The 19,824-nt window shown below is 43.8% G+C and overlaps 1 protein-coding gene and 1 long non-coding RNA gene across 4 annotated transcripts in view; one reads left to right on the top strand and one right to left on the bottom strand.

Annotated features, from left to right (window-relative positions):
- Positions 1-13,247, bottom strand: part of LOC119970546 — a 92,872-nt gene extending 79,625 nt beyond the window's left edge. Inside the window, exons 1-4 of one of the 3 annotated variants that reach the window (XR_005461644.1) lie at positions 11,746-13,247; positions 10,655-10,882; positions 6,370-6,522; positions 3,601-4,091 (exon numbers count right to left, since the gene is read on the bottom strand). This is a non-coding gene — a long non-coding RNA (uncharacterized LOC119970546). Of the gene's footprint in view, positions 1-3,600; positions 4,092-6,369; positions 6,523-10,654 lie in introns of those variants that run through there. The other 2 variants (XR_005461645.1, XR_005461643.1) reach the window with 2 other exon arrangements.
- Positions 13,248-13,359: 112 nt separating this feature from the next.
- LOC119970545 (cytochrome c oxidase subunit 7C, mitochondrial) lies at positions 13,360-18,476 on the top strand. The gene is made up of 3 exons (XM_038805351.1): positions 13,360-13,517; positions 16,301-16,431; positions 18,356-18,476. The coding sequence occupies exons 1-2, from the start codon at positions 13,440-13,442 to the stop codon at positions 16,415-16,417; spliced, it is 195 nt and encodes a 64-aa protein (XP_038661279.1). The 5' UTR covers positions 13,360-13,439; the 3' UTR covers positions 16,418-16,431; positions 18,356-18,476.
- Positions 18,477-19,824: the final 1,348 nt, after the last annotated feature.

Below are 19,824 nucleotides of genomic sequence, written 5' to 3'. Positions count from 1 at the left end.
CACAAACCCATCGGAGTCCGGCTCGGTTCTCGATTTTGGTCACTCCCGCGATCCAACAGCCGAGTCGCGCTTTTGCTCAAACTGAGGTTGTAATTTAGCTTGAATTATTGTTCTAAAATTTGCTTCTCTATCGTATATTTTACTATTTTGTATAACTCTTTAATACTTCCTGTTAATAATCTAACAGTTCTGCGGACTATTTTAAATTTAGTTTCCTTTATTGAAATTAATTTCCAATTTATAAAATTATATAATGCGAATTCCAAGCTTCTCCCTAATGAACCACATTAATTTAATTCTAATTTTACATCAGTAGAAATTATTCCTGACAAATGAATTAAACCTGATTAAGTACAAGTGAGAAAAGATTTTAAAAATGAAAGATACTTTCTATTACAGTAAACTAGTAGCCATATAATGAGAACAGAGTTCTTATCTAGAGTTGAGTAAGGCACTGGGAAAAGAATAATCTGAGCAATGTATGAGTAATTTAAGACAAGCGAACTGGTAATGTATATAGCATGACGGAGAGGAAAAAAATAACTTTTGACTTTTGATTCAAAAACTCTTCACCTCTGGGATTTCCTCAGTGGGCTCAATTTTAGCACAGGCTTTGGGACCCTGACATCCAGGCAAAAAGCATGTCTGGCAATGGGACCAACTTGATGATTTAAATGCAGGTGGTCGCCTAATTGGCCATCTCTGGCCTTCCATCCTAGTAAGGGAATGGCAGCTCTGAAGTGTATGCTGCACCACTGGAAGAGGTACCACTACAGGAGACTTTGGTGTGCATCAAAATCAGTAAAATTTAAAAAGATTAGGGGGCCAAGAGTGCAAGGGAAACCCTCCAGGGAATTGGCAGACCACAGAAGCTGCCTTTCCTGCGTAAAGGCCCTTTGTGGACGTTGATTCCGATGGGCCCTGAGGCTGACGCATGGAAATCACTTCCACAGGGCACATTCATGACAGGCAAAATGGCTTAATAGGGCTTTCAATAACACAAGTTGGTTACCCATCTCCTTGAAGGAAACAGCCAATCAACCTTGCAGTGCACCTTGGGAAAATTCTCCAGTGGCTAGAAAACATCAAGGAGCCATCCCAAAGTGGTTCCCTGCTATTTTACCAGCCGTTACCTGAAGCTTGGTAAAATTCTGTCCATAATATCTGTGCCTGTCGTGGACAAATTGGTTGAGATTGATAGAGTTTGGAGTCAACAATTAATTTTTCATGTGACAATCAAAATCGCAGAAGGCAAATGAGGTGGCCTGTTTTCTTAACTTGTCTAGCAACATCTTTGTTCTTAGGAATGAGAAACATGAAAGTCAAAAATCTCGCATGGATTCTCAGTTTGTTCATTCCTATGATAAATAAAGGTGCTGGTTTAGCTCACTGGGCTAAATCGCTGGCCTTTAAAGCAGACCAAGCAGGCCAGCAGCACGGTTCGATTCCCATACCAGCCTCCTCGGACAGGTGTGGAATGTGGCGACTAGGGGCTTTTCACAGTAACTTCATTGAAGCCTACTCGTGACAATAAGCGATTTTCAAATTACCCAGTCATTCGAAACTCCAATGTAAATAGGGCTCTTTTTCATTTTCTAGTTTCACCCAATCCTAAAAGCTGGCTGCTCTATCATATTTATGTGTGAAACAGGAATTGTGATGCAGATACCAACCAAATTCACAAATCTGTTTGAAAGCTTTTGTAGAAAGTTTCACTATTTTTTTTGAATACATTTAAATTTCAGAGCTGTTCTTTGTACCAATTTCAACAGGCATTGTGCAAATTACAGCGATAGAGAACCGTGGACAATGAATAACAAGTCCAAGTGTTTCGCCTCACCATAGTTACCCATGTTCGAAAGTGATAACAGCATACAACGGTGAAGCAGCATCATGATGGCCACTAGGTATATTACAAGGTCTTTTTATGCCATTAAATACCAAGGTTTTTCATCATAAAATATTTCGAACAAAAGACCATTTTTCTAAAACAATGAGAAGACTCATTAATAATGAGACATAAATAGCACACAGCAAGTCAATCCTACTGGATCTTACTGACATTGGGAATTTTATGAGACTAAACATCATACACCTCTCTAAAACTTGTCACAATTTATTGTAGCACATCAATTCACCATGAATTGCAGCATGGATTCCTGACTGTAATTCGTGTAGACGGCGTGTTATATCTCAGCCAGATTTTCTGAGGGAAAGCACAATACAGGCGTAAAAGACTTATTCTGGGTGAGGATAAATCATAAATAAACCATCATCCCATACACGTTTACTTTTGGTTGGAAGTAAACAAATATCCTGAAGCAGGTTGCTTGTCCACCTTCTCAGCCGTTCAAGGAATAGGTTGAGAATCAGAAGGAAAAAATAATAATGCATTTTTTCCTACTGCATGATCAAAATTCAGGAAAAGGAGGTTTATCGGGTGTGGTATAGCAGGGTTTTAAAGGAGAATTTCTTCTGAAAGTTTTTTTCTTAAGCGTAAGAATTTACAAAAGAGCTGAACTGAAGAGGTGAGGTGAGAGTGACTGCCCTTGACATCAAGGCAGCATCTGACCATGTATGGCATCAAGGAGACGTGGCAAACTGAAGTCAATGGAATCAAGGGGAAAACACGTCATTGGTTGAAGTAATACCAACCACAAAGGAAAATTGCTGTGGTTGTTGGATGTTAAACATCTCATGACATCACTGCAGGAGTTCCTCAGGATAGTGGCCAAGGCCCGATGATTCTAAGCTGCTTCATCAATGACTATCTTTCCAACACATAAAAGTAGGAATGTTTGTTGATAATTGCACAATGTTCTGCACTATTTGTGACTCCTCAGATGTTGAAGCAGTCCATGCCCATACGCAGCAAGACTTGGACAACATTTAGACCTGAGCTGATAAGTGGCAAGAAAGATTCATTCCACACATTGATATTCAATGGCATTACATCACCGGATCACTAACTATCAACATCCATTACCATTGACCAGAAACTGAACTAGATCAGTAGAAATACTGTGGCGACGAGAGCAGGTCAGAGGCCAAGAACTCTACAGAGAATAACTCATCTCCTATCTTCCGAAAGCCTGTCCACCATCTCCAAGGCAAAGGTCAGGAGTGTGATGGAATACTCTCCAATTGTCTGGATGCGTGCAGCTCGAAAAACACTCTACAATCTTCACACCATCCAGGACAAAGCAGCCCATTTGATTGATACCCATCCACTCTCTCCACTACTGAAGCACAGTGGCAGCAGCAGTGTGTACTATCTAGAAGAAACACTGCAGCAACTCACTAAGGCTCGTCAACAGCGCCTTCCAAACTTTCAACCTCCACCACCTAAAAGGCAGCAGATGCACGGGAACCCCATTACCTGCGAGTTCCCTTCCAAGCCACACATCATCCTAACTTGCAATTATATTGCAGTTCCTTCACTGTTACTTACTCAAAATCTTGGCTTTCCTTCCCTAACTGCATTGCGATGTACCACATGACAGCAACAGTTCAAGAAGGAGGCTCACCACCATCTTCTCTAAGGCAATCATAGATGGGCAATAAAAATGCTAGCTAACCAGCGATGCCCACGTCCTGTGAAAGAATAAGTAAAAAATAAATTTAGACCATATTACATGGCCTGATTCCCCCAAACAGCCATCTTGTGCTGGAGCTGTCCGTCTCATTTTCCCACACACTTAAAAACTCCTTCTCTCCAAGTCATGCCCGAGACCCCACTCCTTCTCTCCATGTCATGCCCAAGACCCCTTTCATCCAGTCACTCATGATTTTCCATTCTTTGCTGCAGGTGGAAAAACAGATTATTAGAATGTCCATATTGCCAGGAGGTGGGAGGAATGGGTGTCACTATGTCACTGTCCTGAAGCGTTGAATTGCCAAATAGTAGGCACTAAGAAGTTGATAGAGTCCTTCATCCTCCCTCACCTCCAGCCCCTGCCTTAGTCTGTCAAGCACTAGTGATGGCGCATCTCTCCAGCAATTCCACTTCCACGGAAGAGTCAACACCTTCGGGTTTGAGATGCTCGCACCACTTTCCAAAGCTCCCAGTATTCAGTATGTACACACGTGGACTGCAAAGACAAAAGGAAAAGGTCAATATGTATTATAACCCTTGAGAAATTCTTCTGTTCCAACACGTCATTTTAAAATTGCTTTTTAGCGGAAATTATCTGCTTTGTCAGTAAAAATGATCAGATAGTGCACTCAAAATGCTCAATTCTGCCTGAAATAGAAGAGTCCTGTATAAATCATTGGAGCCTGCTTTTCATCTTGCAGAGCTGACTGCCTGAAATGGATGGACAATTCAACCGCACAGCAATATGTTTGTTTCAAAATAGTAATCGTAAACTTACTGACCCTATTCGGAAGCTGTTTCTGCATTGTTGATAGTGATGCGGCCAAGTTAATATCAAGCCAATATCCTGCAGCTGTATTGATCTAATGTACCAATTCAACCGCACAGCTAAACTCTACGTGTTGTTTTGTTCCTCAATAGTAAATATCTGACAAGTAAGTTATCAAGAATAGCATCACCCATTGCAATACTATTCAGCTTTTCTATTTCATTTTCTCGGCTCTATAATTCTCATACTGTCTCTTCCCCCCCTCTTTGCCTAACTCATTTATACTGTACTCCCTTTTGATGCTAACTCTATCTCTAGCATTTTTTGATCACTCACCAACAGCTGCATTTTGTTTCATATTTATTCTTTCTTCCTGGTCAGTCTTTCACTCATTCTCAAATAAAACTTGCAAATGTCACATTCTTTTGAAAAAGAGGGTTATGCTGGAGAATAAAAGTATTCTGTCAATTGCAGTACTCCCGGATGCTGAATAAAACTGCCCCAAATCTCTATAAAAATGCTCACTCTTTATCTCTTTGTGTTGAATCTGTGACATTTGTTTCCATTTTCTATCCCAGGTCTCCTGTATGCTACCTGAGTGACACTGCCAATCAATGTTAATTTAGGCACAGATTTGTCCTGTCAGCCGACATAGACTCGGATCTAATTGAAGCTTCCCAAATTCACTTCACATAGGATTTATTTCAGAATTCAAATTTAACCATCTAGCATGGTGAGATCCAAACCTGGAACGCCAGGGTAATGCTCTACATTTGTCATTTGCCAGTTCAGTGACATATACCTCTAGGCCACAGGATGAACACAAACAATTGCAGCAGGACTCAAACCTACAATCTTCTGATTACATTACTATTCAGACCTTCGTCTTTCGATCTACTGATTTCTGGGTTATGGGCCCAGCACACTTCTGCTGCGCCACTCTGTTCCCCTTCACAAGCTGCCATGGAGGGAGCTGAATCCATTTCTCCAGAGCATTAGGTTAGACCTCTGAAGTACTAGCCCAGTGACATGGCCATTATGACATATTTTTGGAATGATTTACAGCTGCAGGCCTGATAAACGGGCAGCTGCCAATTAAAATGAGTGATATGGAAGGTGGGGAACGTCTCAGTGATTGTCCACTCCCAAAGCTTGCCTTCTTCAGTTTTCAGGCAGGCCTGTCAAAGGGCAAGCTATGAACCTGTTTCTGGTAGGAAGTTCTTCAACTATGAAAATCAAGGTTTTGTGACAGTTGTAGAGCCATGATCACAATTTGCAGATACAAATAGATAGACTGTGCATGTGTATATTCCCCAGATGTTCAGCAATATTACTATTGTTTTTTGATTGATCGCTGGGGAGTTGCTTTGAAAGCAGCCTAAGTAGCTCTTTCAATTTTTATTCATATGAGGCCATGATGATCTGGGATTTGGTTTTTAAAATCTCAGTGTCATTGCTGGTTTCTGTAAGGTTTCCCTCAGGATCACCTCCATTATCCCATTCTCTGCAAGGGCCAACCTTATGGTCAACTCAGGCTGTGAGCCAGATGATCTGCATTCCCACAATTGGTGTCGCAAAGAGTTAGGAACTAATTGTTGTGGTGCCATACTCCACTGCTGCGCTGCTGTCAAGAGCCAAGTAATGATGTATGAGCCTGCCAGCCACATGGAGAGCTGTAAGAGATGCATTTCGAACCTCAAAGAACTGGAAGATATAACAACTGGCAAGCTGCACTGGGGCAACCATATGATGCCCAGAGAACACTGGTGGCATTTAAATTTGGTCCAAAACTGAAAAACGGTACTGGCTTCCTTGATGGCCTTGGGTAGGTAGTGCAGACACTTGGCTGATCGTGAGCCTGTTTTGAGCAGAGGGCAATGATTTCCTTCTTCAATTTTCACTCCCACACACATTTATACTCACAAACTGCCCCTATCCACACAATGACCTGCTCAGCTCATTCAAAACAAGTATTAGAGGTTCAGGCAATATGTTATTTAAATACCTGGATCTTCAACATTCCAGTTTTGTGTGGGTCTGCTGTGATATCTTTGTTGCCGATGACGTGGCCCAGGAAATGGAAGGGGTTATGGTAAACTCACATTGATCATTCAGCATCAGCCATGCCTCTTGCAGTTGCTCCAGAATTGCCATAAGCCTTTTGAAAAGTAGGAAAACGGGAAAAGTGGGAAAATGTGAAGTTGTTCATTTTGGAAGGGAGAACAAAAGATTCTCAGGGCATATATGGAAAAAAAACTACAGAAATCTGCACCACAAAGGCACTTTGTAGAAAGATATGAATTCATTGGAGGCAGTTCAGAGAAGGTTCAATAGGATGATCCCCGGTATAGAGGGGTTGTCGAATGAGCAACGGTAAACAGGTTGGGACGAATGAGAATCATAGAATCCCTACAGTGCAGAAGGAGGCCATTCAGCCCATCGAGTCTGCACCAACCCTATGAAAGAGCACCCTACCTAAGCCCAATCCCCTATCTTTTTCCCCCAACCCCATACCCATAACTCCACCTTGGGGCAATTTAGCATAGTGTTACTCGTTGTGTTCTCTCTTTAATTGGCGCTGTTTATGGCAGTTAATGTGGTCACCTTCCTTAATTCTAATTACGTTTGCTCAAGAGTCGCCAGGTATCTTTCGATACTGCCACAAGGTTCAAAACCGAATACTGATCAAAGACTCGATACACCAGTAAGTTCGAAATCAATGCTCATTTATTTACACACACAGTCGATTATACTCATGCACAAAACTCTACCAACTAAACTATCACTACTACTAAAGCCTATACTTAACTTCGGGCGCCCACTCAGTCAGAGGAACAATGGCCATTGTCCGGTTCTGAGGCTGCTGGGGTTGAGCTGGTACGGGATAGCAGCTAAGATCGTCTGTCTCGTAGCGTACGTTGACTTTGGACTTACTTGTTCTGGTGCAGCTGCTAGGCAGGTCTCTCCTCGCTGAGAGCGAAGGCCAAGAGAGCGATTCTCTCTTGGGGGATCCTTCTTATACCCAAAAGGGGCTTTGCACGCTTTTGGGCGGGCCTTGAACTTGGTTCCAATTAATTGGACCGCATCTTGATCATTCCTATCGATTTCCTCCAATAAAGGGGTGGGTGCCCTGATTGCTGGGCGTGTCATAGGTGGCCGTTGGCCTGCTTTGTTCTAGTCTCCTCTGGCGCCGGGGTGTCTGCTTTAGTATCATTTACCTAAATGTTACTCTTTTGTCCCTGGAGATGGTTCATTAGTATGGTCATGGCTTTGCAGTATCGATCTTGTCTGGGAACTACAGCTCCAATCAACAGACAAACCTTGCACCTGCTTGCTTTCTCAGTATTGTTGATTTTCCATACATTCTTTGCAAAGTGTCCATTTTGTAATCGGGACGTGGCCATCCAGATGGCTACAATAGCCAATTCACCTAACCTGTACATCTTCGGACAGTGGGAGGAAACCCTAGCAGACACGGGGAGAACATGCAAACTCCACAGTTACCCAAGGTCGGAATCGAACCCAAGCCTGACGCTGTGAAGCACCAGTGCTAACCACTGTGCCATCATGCCTCCCAAAGAGTTGATATTATTGAACATATAGGATTCTTAAGAAGATTTACAGAGTAAATGCTGAAAGGATGTTTCCCCTCATGGGAGAGTCTAGGGCCAGAGGGCACAGCCTCAGAATAACAGAATAAGGAGGAATTTGTTCCCTCAGAGGGTTGTGAGTCTTTGGAACTTCTTGCCACAGAGCGATGTGGAGGCAGAGTCCTTGTGTATATTTAAGGCTGAGATAGATAAGATTCCTTTTTTTAAGTTTAGAGTACCCAATTCATTTTTTTCCAATTAAGGAGGAATTTAGTATGGCCAATCCAGTTTGCCTGCAAATCTTTGGGTTGTGGGGGCGAAACCCAGGCAAACACAGGGAGAATGTGAAAACTCCACACGGACAGTGACCCAGAGCCGGGATCGAACCTGGGACCTCGGCGCCCTGAGGCAGCAGTGGTAACCACTGTGCCACTATGCTGCCCCTAGTTTCTTGATCAGTGAGGGAATCAAGGGTTGCAGGATAAGGGCAGGAAAGTGGAAGTGAGGAATGTCGGATCAGCCATGACCCTAATGAATTGGGAAACAGGCTCGAGAGGCCGAAAGGCCTACTCCTGCTCCTATTTCTTATGGTCTTGTGTCATGTTCTTCCAGCATTACCCCATGCATCAGGATGTTGCACATTCTTTGACTGGTACAGCCCAGTCGTCTTTTCCACCAACCCTTGCAGAAGTTTCTTCGACAGGATGGGGACTTGAATGTGACGTTTCTGATCCATTAGGAGGAGCTCAGACATGAACAGACCACATGGAAAGGAGTGGACCTGCAAGTGAGCAGTGGGATGAGGAAATCCTTATTCTTTTCAGGAGGGTGTTCACCATATAGACGCCTTATACTGCCCCGCCATTTGACAGGGGTATCCTGGGTAGCTGGTTCAGTGGCAGAAGCCAGCTGCAGCCACAAAGTCTGCAAAACCTGTGGTGGAGAACTGTGGACCATTATCTGATATGAGCTCATATGGAATAATATGGCTTGCAAACATCTCTTTAAATTCTTTGATGACTGTCCTTGTTGTGTGTGGTAGTCGGTATTAGAGGTATTACAGTACCTAGGTTGATGCTGTAAGATCATTGGTGTGGGAGGTACCTGAGACAGTAAGATCATCGGTGAAGCCTGACTGCTGGTTCCGCCCAATAAGGCGGAGTATAAGAGCCTGTGTCTCCCTAGCAGCTGCATTCTGTACCTGCGCTGCTGGGGGAAACATCTAGTCCAATAAAGCCTTCAATTGTACTCCAATCTCGCTTCGAGAGTTATTGATCGTGCATCAATTTATTGGACTAGATTTTGATGAATGGCGCTCCGCATCAATCCGGAGTGTCTGCAACTTAGCCCCCACACGGCAAACTCAGCAGCAACCTTCAAACACTGGCTGGCGTGCTTCAACGGGTACCTCACGACGGCCACGACTACACCCACGGAGGACCAGAAACTGCAAGTTCTCCACTCGAGGGTGAGCCCAGAGATCTACACGCTCATCAAGGATGCGGACAATTTCAAGGCCGCAATGGCCCTGTTGAAAGGACACTACATTCGCCCAGTAAATCAGGTTTACGCCCAACATCTGCGACGACAAGGCGACAAATCCCGGGAATCGCTAGACGAATTCTACCGCGCAATTCTGGTACGAGGGAGGAACTGTGACTGTCCACAAGTTTCAGCCAGCGACCACACGGAACTTTTAATCCGTGACGCATTCGTTGCAGGTATGTTGTCCTCCCAAATCCGTCAGCGGCTGTTGGAGAAAGAGACACTAGGCCTCAAGGAGGCGCGGGCCCTCGCTAGCTCCCTAGATGTTGCCTCCCGCAACGCTCGCGCGTACGCCCCGACCGCGTGGCAGCCCCATGGGCAGCGTGGAACCCACCCGTGGCCGACCACCCCCCACAAGCTTGTGCCGCGTGGCTGCCAGGCAACCCCGGGGGGGGGGGGGGGGGGGGGGGGGGGCGCCCCCCGCTGCTATTTTTGCAGGCAAGCCAAGCATCCCCGTTAACGCTGCCCGGCCCACTCCTCCATTTGCAAAGGCTGTGGCAAAAAGGGGCACATTGTGGTGGTATACCAGGCCCGGGCGGTCGCTGCTGACTCCGGGAGCAAACCGGGGCAGCCCCAACAACTGTCTCCGCAGGCCAATTTCCCGAGCTACGTGTGGGCCCCGGGCACCGCCATCTTGTTCCCCAGGGACCACATGTGATGCGTGGGCGCCGCCATCTTGCCCACCCCGAGCCACGTGCGACCCGTGGGCGCCACCATCTTGGCTGGAGTCTCAGGACTCCGCTTGTGCCTCACAAAGATGGGGCTGTAATGGTGGCAGTGTTCGGCCGGCTGCCAACTTAATTATCTCAGCAGTATCGCAAAACAAGTGAGGCACTTGATAAAGAACTACAAGCTTGCTGTTTCTGAACCTGGACAGCGACAAGGTATCAGGAGCGGATAAAATAATTATTAACGATTGTTTTCTTGCCAGACTCAGGAGCTATGCTCCAAGACTATGAGTCGGGAATTGGGTTTAGCAGTGAGGTGTTTTCAAATGGCGCTTCTAACTGAACGACTTAAAAGGGGTTTCTCAAGGCTAGCTTGCCTGGAATTTAAAAATTTTTATCTCACCCTTGCAGGCTATGAATGCTGTTTACTGGAGCTAGAATTTCAAGGAGGATGCAATGGAATCTTCCACTGGAGTAAAATTTCTACCTTTCTTGTCTGCTCTAAAACTCCTGTCACCGGAGCTTTTCCTTTTGATGATTTTTTTCAGCGTCTGTAATTTCAGTTGGGGGTTAGGTTCAATGCAGAACCTGTGGAAGATGCCCTTTTTCTCAGCTTCTCAGCATTCTTGTGAGGATGGAGATTTCAATCCCAAGGCAGTCACCATGAAGAATCCTGCTTCAGATGCCGTGAAGTAGGCTTCCAGTCTGGAATAAGCTAACAGTAAATCTTTATTAACAACTCATAACTGTGCGCGTGTTTCCAGTGGAAGATACAGGTATGGAGCTGACCACATTCTAGGTCTTAACTCAACTGTGACCATCTCTAGACTAATCCTGGTTCAGGGTCAGGCGTCTTCTTGTGGGTAGTACTGTACTTAATCCCACCGTAACCAGTTATTTACCAGATCCTCCTACGACAGCAATAATTGTGCTTCTGGCATCCTTGATACCTTGCAACCTAATTTACTGCTAATTTATCAGTCATTAGTTGTATGCATGCTGCTCAAGATATTGCATGTAAATGAAGAATGTTTTGAACACTGTTTGGATTTGTTTTCTAAGATTGGAAAGATTTGGTTTTGAATACCAATGTATCTAGCTTCTTGTAGCAGAGTACTTGCTTTGGCTGTAAATACTAATCAGGAGAGAGTACCTCGAGTTTATTTGGCTGATATTGGCATGTAAATTTATGGAGCTAAATTTGAAATCCCATTGCACATGAGCTAGCTCGAGGAGGATATGGCTGCGCAGCAAATTCTGCACAATGCCTGAGAGTCAGAGAGCATTGCAGGAGAGCTCCAACAGGGGGCACCTAGCTGTGCAGTATATCATCCTCAAAGCACTTTCTTCATATCTCGAATTGGCTGTTTTAGTAGAGAAGCTTTGAAGGTGTTTGTGTCTTTTCCGAGCACAAAACTTTGCATCTCATTCAACAATTATCTCTGCACTCACTATAACAGTCAAGATCACAAAGTACTACATTTCTATGTCAGTGTAGCTTTTTAGGGGGGCACTAATGACCTATAGACTCCAGTACTCTGTGTCCATGAGTGCATCCAGCGAACAATGTTTCCTTACTGATACCATCAGGATCAAGCACGGGTGCTGTCTTTTTCACAGACGTGTAAGTTATCTGGACTCTAGAAGTAAAGTGTAATTCTTTGTTCCCATGGACAGCAGTGCCTCTTCATGCCCAGAAAGGGGTACTTGTTCAAGGTTCAGCTTGTGTGCCACCATTACCATACAGTAATGCAAACAAATGCCAGCTTCTCAGGCAAGATCCCATTATTCTCAGACAATCTTTTCTGAAGGAAAGAAAGACCAATTTATATAATCACATTAATGACCTCACTGTTCATATGTACTTCAGCAACAATTAAACACTTTGGACTGAGACATTTGTAATATAGGAAAGAGGTCTGCTCTTCTTTGAAAAGCAATAGTCAAAGGAGTGGTTGCTTGTGGACCCTGCCTACTGTTCCCACAGCTGAATACATCACTGAGGACATCTTTCAATGCAGCTGAGTAATGTTATAAAGAAGCTTATACATTTACGAGTAACTGTAAAGACCATAAAAGGACATAAAAACATAAGTACAGGTGCTTGAACTATTCAAATTAATATAAAACATAAATTGGGGAAGGCTATCCAGGGTAATTTTGACATTTTGTGCAACACTGAACCACAGGGAACCACACTGACTTTAACAATCGTGAGGCTATTATCATTAAAGCATAGACCATCCTGATCAATGCTTTCCATGAAGGCAACTCACCACCAATTTCTCAAGGGCAATTAGGGATGGGTAACGAATGCTGGCCTAGCCAGCAAAGCCCAGGTCCCTTGAATGAATAAAAATAAATGATACCTACAGGCGAGAAAAATTCAAACCAGAAACTTAAACTGTTTACACTCCAAGTGTGGATCAAGGTTCAACATCCAGGATCATAGCTGAAAATTTAATTTGGGCTCAACATCAGTTGGTACGATGTGTTAAGTATTGTAGAATGATGTTATTTTATGCCACTGACTAAAATTACTTAAGACCTTTGTAATATAAGCACATGTTCAACACATATTGACATCAATCTTCACTATTTGTGGCTCAACATTCTGATGCACCTAATGGGAAGCTACACAAGTAAAGGTAATGTTGATGGTCTCATATGGCCATTGCTTTCCCCTTTGAGTGGGGAGAGCTGGATGGTGGTGATTTAACCTGAGGATCACCTCAGGCAGGGCTTTCATGAATAACCTCAGCCGGTACGGGGATTGAACTTGCGCTGTTGGCCTTGGTCTGCATCACAAACCAGCTGTCTCATCAAGTAAGCTGGGGTAAGTACATGAAGAGAAAAAGAACAGGAAATTCCAGGTTAGGAGGAGGCGACTACAAAGCCTGGACACCGGTACTGGCCAATGGGCTAATGACCTGCTCCTGTAAAAGCTCGGGAAAGTTAAAAAAATAAGTAAAATCTGCTGCTTAGTTTCTAATATAAACTTTTCCAAACAACCAGCTTAAAAGCCTTGCAGCTCATTAAATCAGTGAAAGCTTAATTTACATAACAGGTGATTCAACCCATACTCGCCTGATCAAACTTAGTTGAGGTTTGGTCAACTGTGAGTGCGCGTGCGCAGTGAGCGCGGTGCATGCGGGTATTTGTAGTTCGGTCCTCGCTTTTACTCTGTCATTACCCACAGTGCCCGGCGATTCGCACTTCCGGCTCGTGGGAGAAGGTCAGGAAGACGGTTGGAGTGACTGTGATCGGAAGACATGTTGTTGGCACGAACGATCCGTAACTTTAGCACTTCCTTGATCCGCAGGTCGCACTATGAGGAAGGCCCAGGAAAGGTACGGTATGATCCAAGATTAAAGAGCTGCCGCGCCACTGTTAACATGGGGCCGGCTCGGGGGCCTGGTATGGATATTTTAATCCGGGCCGCAGGCGGGCCCGGGCCGAGGCCGAGGTAAAATGGCCGACGGAGAGAGCGAGCCGCCGCCTTTGGGCGCTTCCGACCCTCCGTATCGAAGAGAGTTCAACTTAATTGGTGACCAAAGGGCCCGGTTACTTGGTGTATGAGAGCCGGAGGAGAATCAGCCGCCATCATCCTCCCCGGTGCGGAAGTGGCCTCAATGTCACCGTGTCTCCTCCTTGATGTCAGCGGTTCAATATCTTTATATGTTGCGCCTCCACTTTACTGACCTCTATACCTAAACCACTAATTTTGACTGTCTTAAACTCTCTTGCCCTTCGAATGTGTTGCCTTTCAAATTCGATTGTATTTCCCTATTCTTTAATTCCTACCCTTGCTCTTAACTCCAGAACTGACCAGTAAGCTCCAATTAGCATCACTGTTTACTGGGATTGTGGTGACACTAGCAAGGCCAGCATTTATTGTCCATCCTTAATGGCCCTTGAACTCAGAAGCTTGGGACGTGGCTGAGGGCAGTTAAGAGTCCTCCCATGTTGTTTTGGGTATGGAGTCATATAGGCCAGACCTGATATGCATGGCAGATTTCCTTTTCTGTAGGAAATTAGTGAAGCAGGTTGGTTTTTACAACTATCAATCCTTGTTTCATGGTTGCCATTGCTGAAACTAGCTTTCAATTCCAGAATTTAATGATTGAATTTAAATTCCACAGGCTGCTGGAGTGTTTGGAGTGGGACAGTGGTTGGCTCTGCTGCCTCACAGCATCAGGGATGCAGGTTTGATTCTGACCTTAGGTGACTGTGGAGTTTGCACATTTTCCCTGTGTCTGGGTTTCCTCTGGGTGCTCTGGTTTCTGTCCACAGTCCAAAGATATGCAAGTAAGGTGGAATTGCTGTGCTAAATTGTCCCTTAGTGTCCAAAGGTTAGATGGGAATAGGGTAGTGAGTGGCCTAGTCATGGTGCTCTTTCGGAGGGGGGTCATGCAGACTTGTTGGGCCAGATGGCCGCCTGCACGGTAAGGATTCTGTGAACCCATGTTCCCAGAATGTTAGTCTGGGCCTTTAGATGCCTAATCCAGTGGCATTACCACAGTAATTATAGTCCAGGCTAATGCTCTGGGGGCATGGTTCAAATGACTTTCATGCCCTTTTTGCATCTAGTGAAGTATTTTTGTTGTTTCGTCTCTTGGAATGTAGAAAAATGTGGCCATTTTGCACAAAGAAACAATGGTTTTAAGCCTCGTGGCTGCTCTTCAAATCCAACGTTTTTTTCCTTCTGAAGAAAGAAGGCTGTTTCTCCCTTTCCAAATTGCTTCCACACCTGTTTTTTTCCAGCATTTTTTATTTCAGATTTCCAGCATTCTTAGTATTTTGCTTTAACTTCTTTCTTGCAGGCGCATTTGCTGCTGACTTTGACCGGTTAAATAGTTAATGTGCTATATAAAAACGTTGTGATATTTTGAGGCTATAAAATTGTGCATTTTCTTTTGTTTCCACACATGACGTTTCTTAAAGGCAGGAAGTATTGTTTTAAAAATGTATTCATTGGTGGGTCTCAACTGTCTGAAATTAATAAACACACACGGTTGCCCATGATCTTGGAATTTAAAATAACAACCAATTTGAAATTTCATCACTCAATTGCATGGGAATCCAGTATTTGCTGTCATATTCCTTGTTCTTCCACAGGATATGCTGTAAGGTTGCGACATGGCAATCAATGAGAAATTGCTGAACATACCAGAACTTCCCTTTTTATATTTTAGTGTCATTGTTAATCCTTAAGTTGTGGCTTTGAATGGCGTACAAAGACATTAATACCCCTAAAGAGCCCCATTTCTCCCTAAAAAGGTGGTAATGCGATGTCAATTTTTCTCTCAAGAATTTTTGTTCAGCTTCCAACTTGTGTCGCAGTCTTTATTTTTCTCTGCAAAATTCATAGAGGATAATCAATGCAGTTCATTTCTTGGTTTACTGTGAGAATTCGTCTGTGTGATTGGCTGTTTACCCTGCTTGATGGACACTTAGGGGCTGTTTAGCACAGGGCTAAATCACTGGCTTTGAAAGCAGACCAAGGCAGGCCAGCAGCACGGTTCAATTCCCGTAACAGCCTCCCCGAACAGGTGCCGGAATGTGGCGACTGGGACTTTTCTCAGTAACTTCATTTGAAGCCTACTTGTGACAAGTGATTTTCATTCACTTGCTTGACACTTGACGGTTCCCTTTATTTGGGGCCAAATTCAAGTTAACGGCAGGAAGGGTGAAATCTCTAGATCTTTGTGAGCAACTGTCTTTAAAGTCAGCATCGCTTTGCCTCCGACCAAAATCCAGTCTGATTATTTTACGGGTATCTTACAACATTTTTGAATATTTGGAAATAGTTGAATTGATATAGCAACCTTGACCACTCATTGGGGACCAAGGTGTTTAATAAGAATCTGTATACTGAAGTGAAGCTTAAATTCTGTAATGGCTATCAATAGCAGTTGGCAATACTTGGTATTGAAAGCTGTGACCTAATGTGTAATGGCTTTATACCTTCATTTCTTTATTTCTAAGTGTGTGGCACATATGATGTGAACTTTTTAACTGAGTGATCCTGTGACACTGTAAACGCTTTCTGATGTGCCAACACCAAACTTCTCATTTATACAGTAATAACTTTCTTGACCTGTAAATAACCTGAGAGAATTTATTTTAACAGAACTTGCCATTTTCTGTGGAGAACAAGTGGCGGCTGTTGGCAATGATGACAGTATTCTTTGGCTCTGGCTTTGCTGCCCCATTTCTTTTAGTCTGGCACCAAATGCTCAAGAAATGAGACAACATTATTCAGTAAGTGGTATATTGTCCTATTGAGATTGAATGAACTCAAAAGAATATATTTTCTCCAATTGGTGTATCTGGTACATATGATGTGAATTTGTTGTAATGAGTGATACTGTGACACTGTAAACGCTTTCTGATGTACCAGAACCAATAAATAATTTACCCTAACACTGAATGTCAATTTTCAAGTATTCAGTCTCCGGATCATTAATTAGCATTCAGTGTGTAGTTACTGATCAAACCATGTTAGAGTCTGTTTGGACCTTGGCTGAATAAAATGTTATGATCCAGATTGGTCATTATTCAATGCAAGTTTTCATTTTGATTCAAATATGATTAATAGTACAGAAATCACTTGTCAAGGCAACATTCAATAGAAATGCCCATGAATGGATTAACATTTATTATCTCAAAGATGAGTGCTTAGTAATTTTTCAGAGCACTTCGTCAAATGTGAGCCAACTAAAGTATTAAAAGGAAAGTAAAAGGGCTTACTATAAATTTAAATATTCACAAGTGTGAATTATGGTTTGCAAATGGAAACAAATCTCTCTTGTTCAAAAGAGTAGAACATAAATTTTTTGATTAAAAACAGGATTAACATTTACTTGTATGATTTTCTATCTTGGCCACAGCAGATATAAATTAGTCTAATTTGTACAATACCATGAAATTAGGCAATTTCAAGTGCTAAAATTTCTTAATGAAGGTATTGCCTTCATGAGTGTAATTATGAAAGGAAAATCACCATAGCCCCTCAGGATATCGCACAAGATGGCGCCGAAGCATCGCGACACTCTACGAGCTTTCCCTATTAGATCCACTTCGTTCTAATCTTTTATCTAATTACATTGTGTACCTTGTGTTGCCCTATTATGTATTTTTTTTCATGTACTTAATGATCTGTTGAGCTGCCGGCAGAAAAATACTTTTCACTGTACCTTCGTACACATGACAATAAACAAATCCAATCCATTCCGTAGGCTACCGCCCCTTTTACGAGAGCTGACTGGTGGTGATTTAACCTGAGTGTCACCACACCTCGGGTGAGGGCAAGGTTGAGAAGGTTCGGCCAGCGCCCGTTACATGAATTAAATCCACGCTGCTGTCGTTGCTCTGCATCATGAACCAGTGATTCAAACGACTAAGTTAACCGACCACCAATTATGATTCAGATTAATTGTATTCTAATTTTTAAAAATAAATTTAGCATGGCCAATTCACCTATCCTGCACATCTTTGGGTTGTGGGGGCAAAACCCATGCAAACATGGGGAGAATGTGCAAACTCCACATGGACAGTGACCCAGAGCCGGGATCGAACCTGGGACCTCGGCGCCGTGAGGCAGTAGGGCTAACCCATTGCGCCACTGTGCTGCCCACCTTAATTGCATTCTAATGAAATTGTCTGCTTAAAGCCTTCCCGAGAAAAGTTGAACAAATGTAGAATATTGATGTACTGTTGCAAGATATAGAGTAGCTATTTTAAAACTTGCGTTGATTTGTGTGCACTAACCCCTTTGCATGCTAAATATTTGCATTAATCTGGATTGTGTCTTTTGGGAACCGTAGAAATTTTGGGCTTTCTGTTCAGATTGAGGAATGTGATCTGGGGCTAAGGAACAGGAATTTAGCTTGGCAGTGGTAATACCATAAAAATCGGCATTGCATGTAATGAAGTGGCAAAAGCCTCGAGCAGGGATTCAATGTTGAATTGAAGTATTTCGCTCAACTCCTTCCAAAGCTTAATATTAGCAATGAAGAGTTATCTAATGAAAGATCACAGACCTGAACCATAAACTATTTCTTTCTCCACAACATGTGTGGCAGACCTGCTAATTATTTCTAGCATCTCCTGTTTTTTATTTGAAACTTTGTTGTTGGGTTTGTTCATTTATTCCTGATTCTAAACTGATGCTATTTCTTTCCAGGTGGAACTCTATCTCAACTGTTATATGATGTCTGCTGAGCAGCTTAAATTGTCATGAGGGAATCTGTGCTGTCAATCTTTCCAGTGAGATGTTCTTGTAAATAAAATTATAACAAATTATACATCTGTCTCTTAATAATTATCATGAAATTCACTGACATTTGTAATTCTTAAGAAGTATACATGACTCCCTCCCAGGCCAATATATCCTTCCTGAAGTGTGCCCAGAGCTGCTTAAATACTCACATAGTCAAGCAGGAGCATTTTAAAGAGAGGGGGAAATATCTGTGATAAATAAGGGGAGGGTGATTGGTGGAAGTAATTAAATAACAATCATAGAATTTACAGTGCAGAAGGAGGTCATTCGGCCCATCGAGTCTGCACCGGCCCTTACACAAGCCCACACCTCCACCTCCCCGTAATCCCATCCAACCCATCCTTTTGAACACTTTAGGGCAATTTAGCATGGCCAGTCCACCTAACCTGCACATCTTTGGACTGTGGGAGGAAACCCAAGGAGACGGGGAGAACGTGCAGACTCTGCACAGACCGTGACCCAAGCTGAGAATCGAACCTTGGAGCTGTGAAGCAACAATGAGGCTGATGATGCAAGGTAAAAGGACAAATATGGATCAGAGGAGATGGGTATGATTACCGAGAATGCCCTTGTGTTTGAGGCTGAATCTAAAGATTCTGGAGGAGATCGATGGATGAAGCCAAAATCGTGAAATGTGAATGGGCAAAGAATCGGTTCTGATGCCAAAATCACAGCGAGTGTCGATTTGAGGCCACATTCTCCCATCACCTCGACAGCGGCGTCAATGCGTTCTGGAACGGGCGCGCACTGAACACTGCATGTCATTCGTGGGCCCGACCCGGTATTCTCCGGGGCCTCTGCGATGTTCCGCCTCCGATGGGCCAAGTTCCCAACAGCCTATATTTGTGCTTTTAAAAATCATGAAACCGACTTTGGAGTCTGCATGTTCTTCCCATGTCTGTGTGGGTTTCCTCCAACAGTCCAAAGACGTGCAGGTTGGGTGGATTGGCCATGATAAATTGTTCTTAGTGACCAAAAAGGTTAGGAGGGGTTACTGGGATTGGGTGGAATTGAGGGCTTAAGTGGGTCAGTGCAGACTTGATGGGCCATGACGTCGTGGCTGATCAGGGAGAGACAAAGTAGGACACGAGAGGCGTGACTGCACAGGGGGAGGGCCCTACCAAGGCCAGGGGATGGTGACAGGGCCGAGTGGCCATGCTTACCCCACCCCACAGGACTTGGGCGGAGTCCTGTTTGTGACCGCCATTACTGCGGCCTGCAAGGCACCCCTCTTGTGCACCTCACTAACCACCCACCTTGGCCTCTGGTTCTGAAGAGTGACATTGGCCATATGGTGCCCCAACCCTCTACCATACCCCCCACCTGCGGGCATCAGGCAGCCCACTCAGGGCAACGGCCACTGTAGTCCCAAC

The sequence above is a fragment of the Scyliorhinus canicula genome, chromosome 8 (assembly GCF_902713615.1).
Source record: "Scyliorhinus canicula chromosome 8, sScyCan1.1, whole genome shotgun sequence".
In the NCBI taxonomy this organism is placed as follows: Eukaryota; Metazoa; Chordata; class Chondrichthyes; order Carcharhiniformes; family Scyliorhinidae; genus Scyliorhinus; species Scyliorhinus canicula.
The sequence above is the reverse complement of the archived record's forward strand: the minus strand, read 5'-3'. Positions and strand labels throughout refer to the sequence as shown.

Coding starts and splice junctions, on each gene's coding strand:
- LOC119970545 (XM_038805351.1), top strand. CDS start 13,440: ATGTTGTTGGCACGAACGATCCGTAACTTTAGCACTTCCTTGATCCGC. Junction 13,518..16,300: donor ATGAGGAAGGCCCAGGAAAG/GTACGGTATGAT, acceptor TTATTTTAACAG/AACTTGCCATTTTCTGTGGA.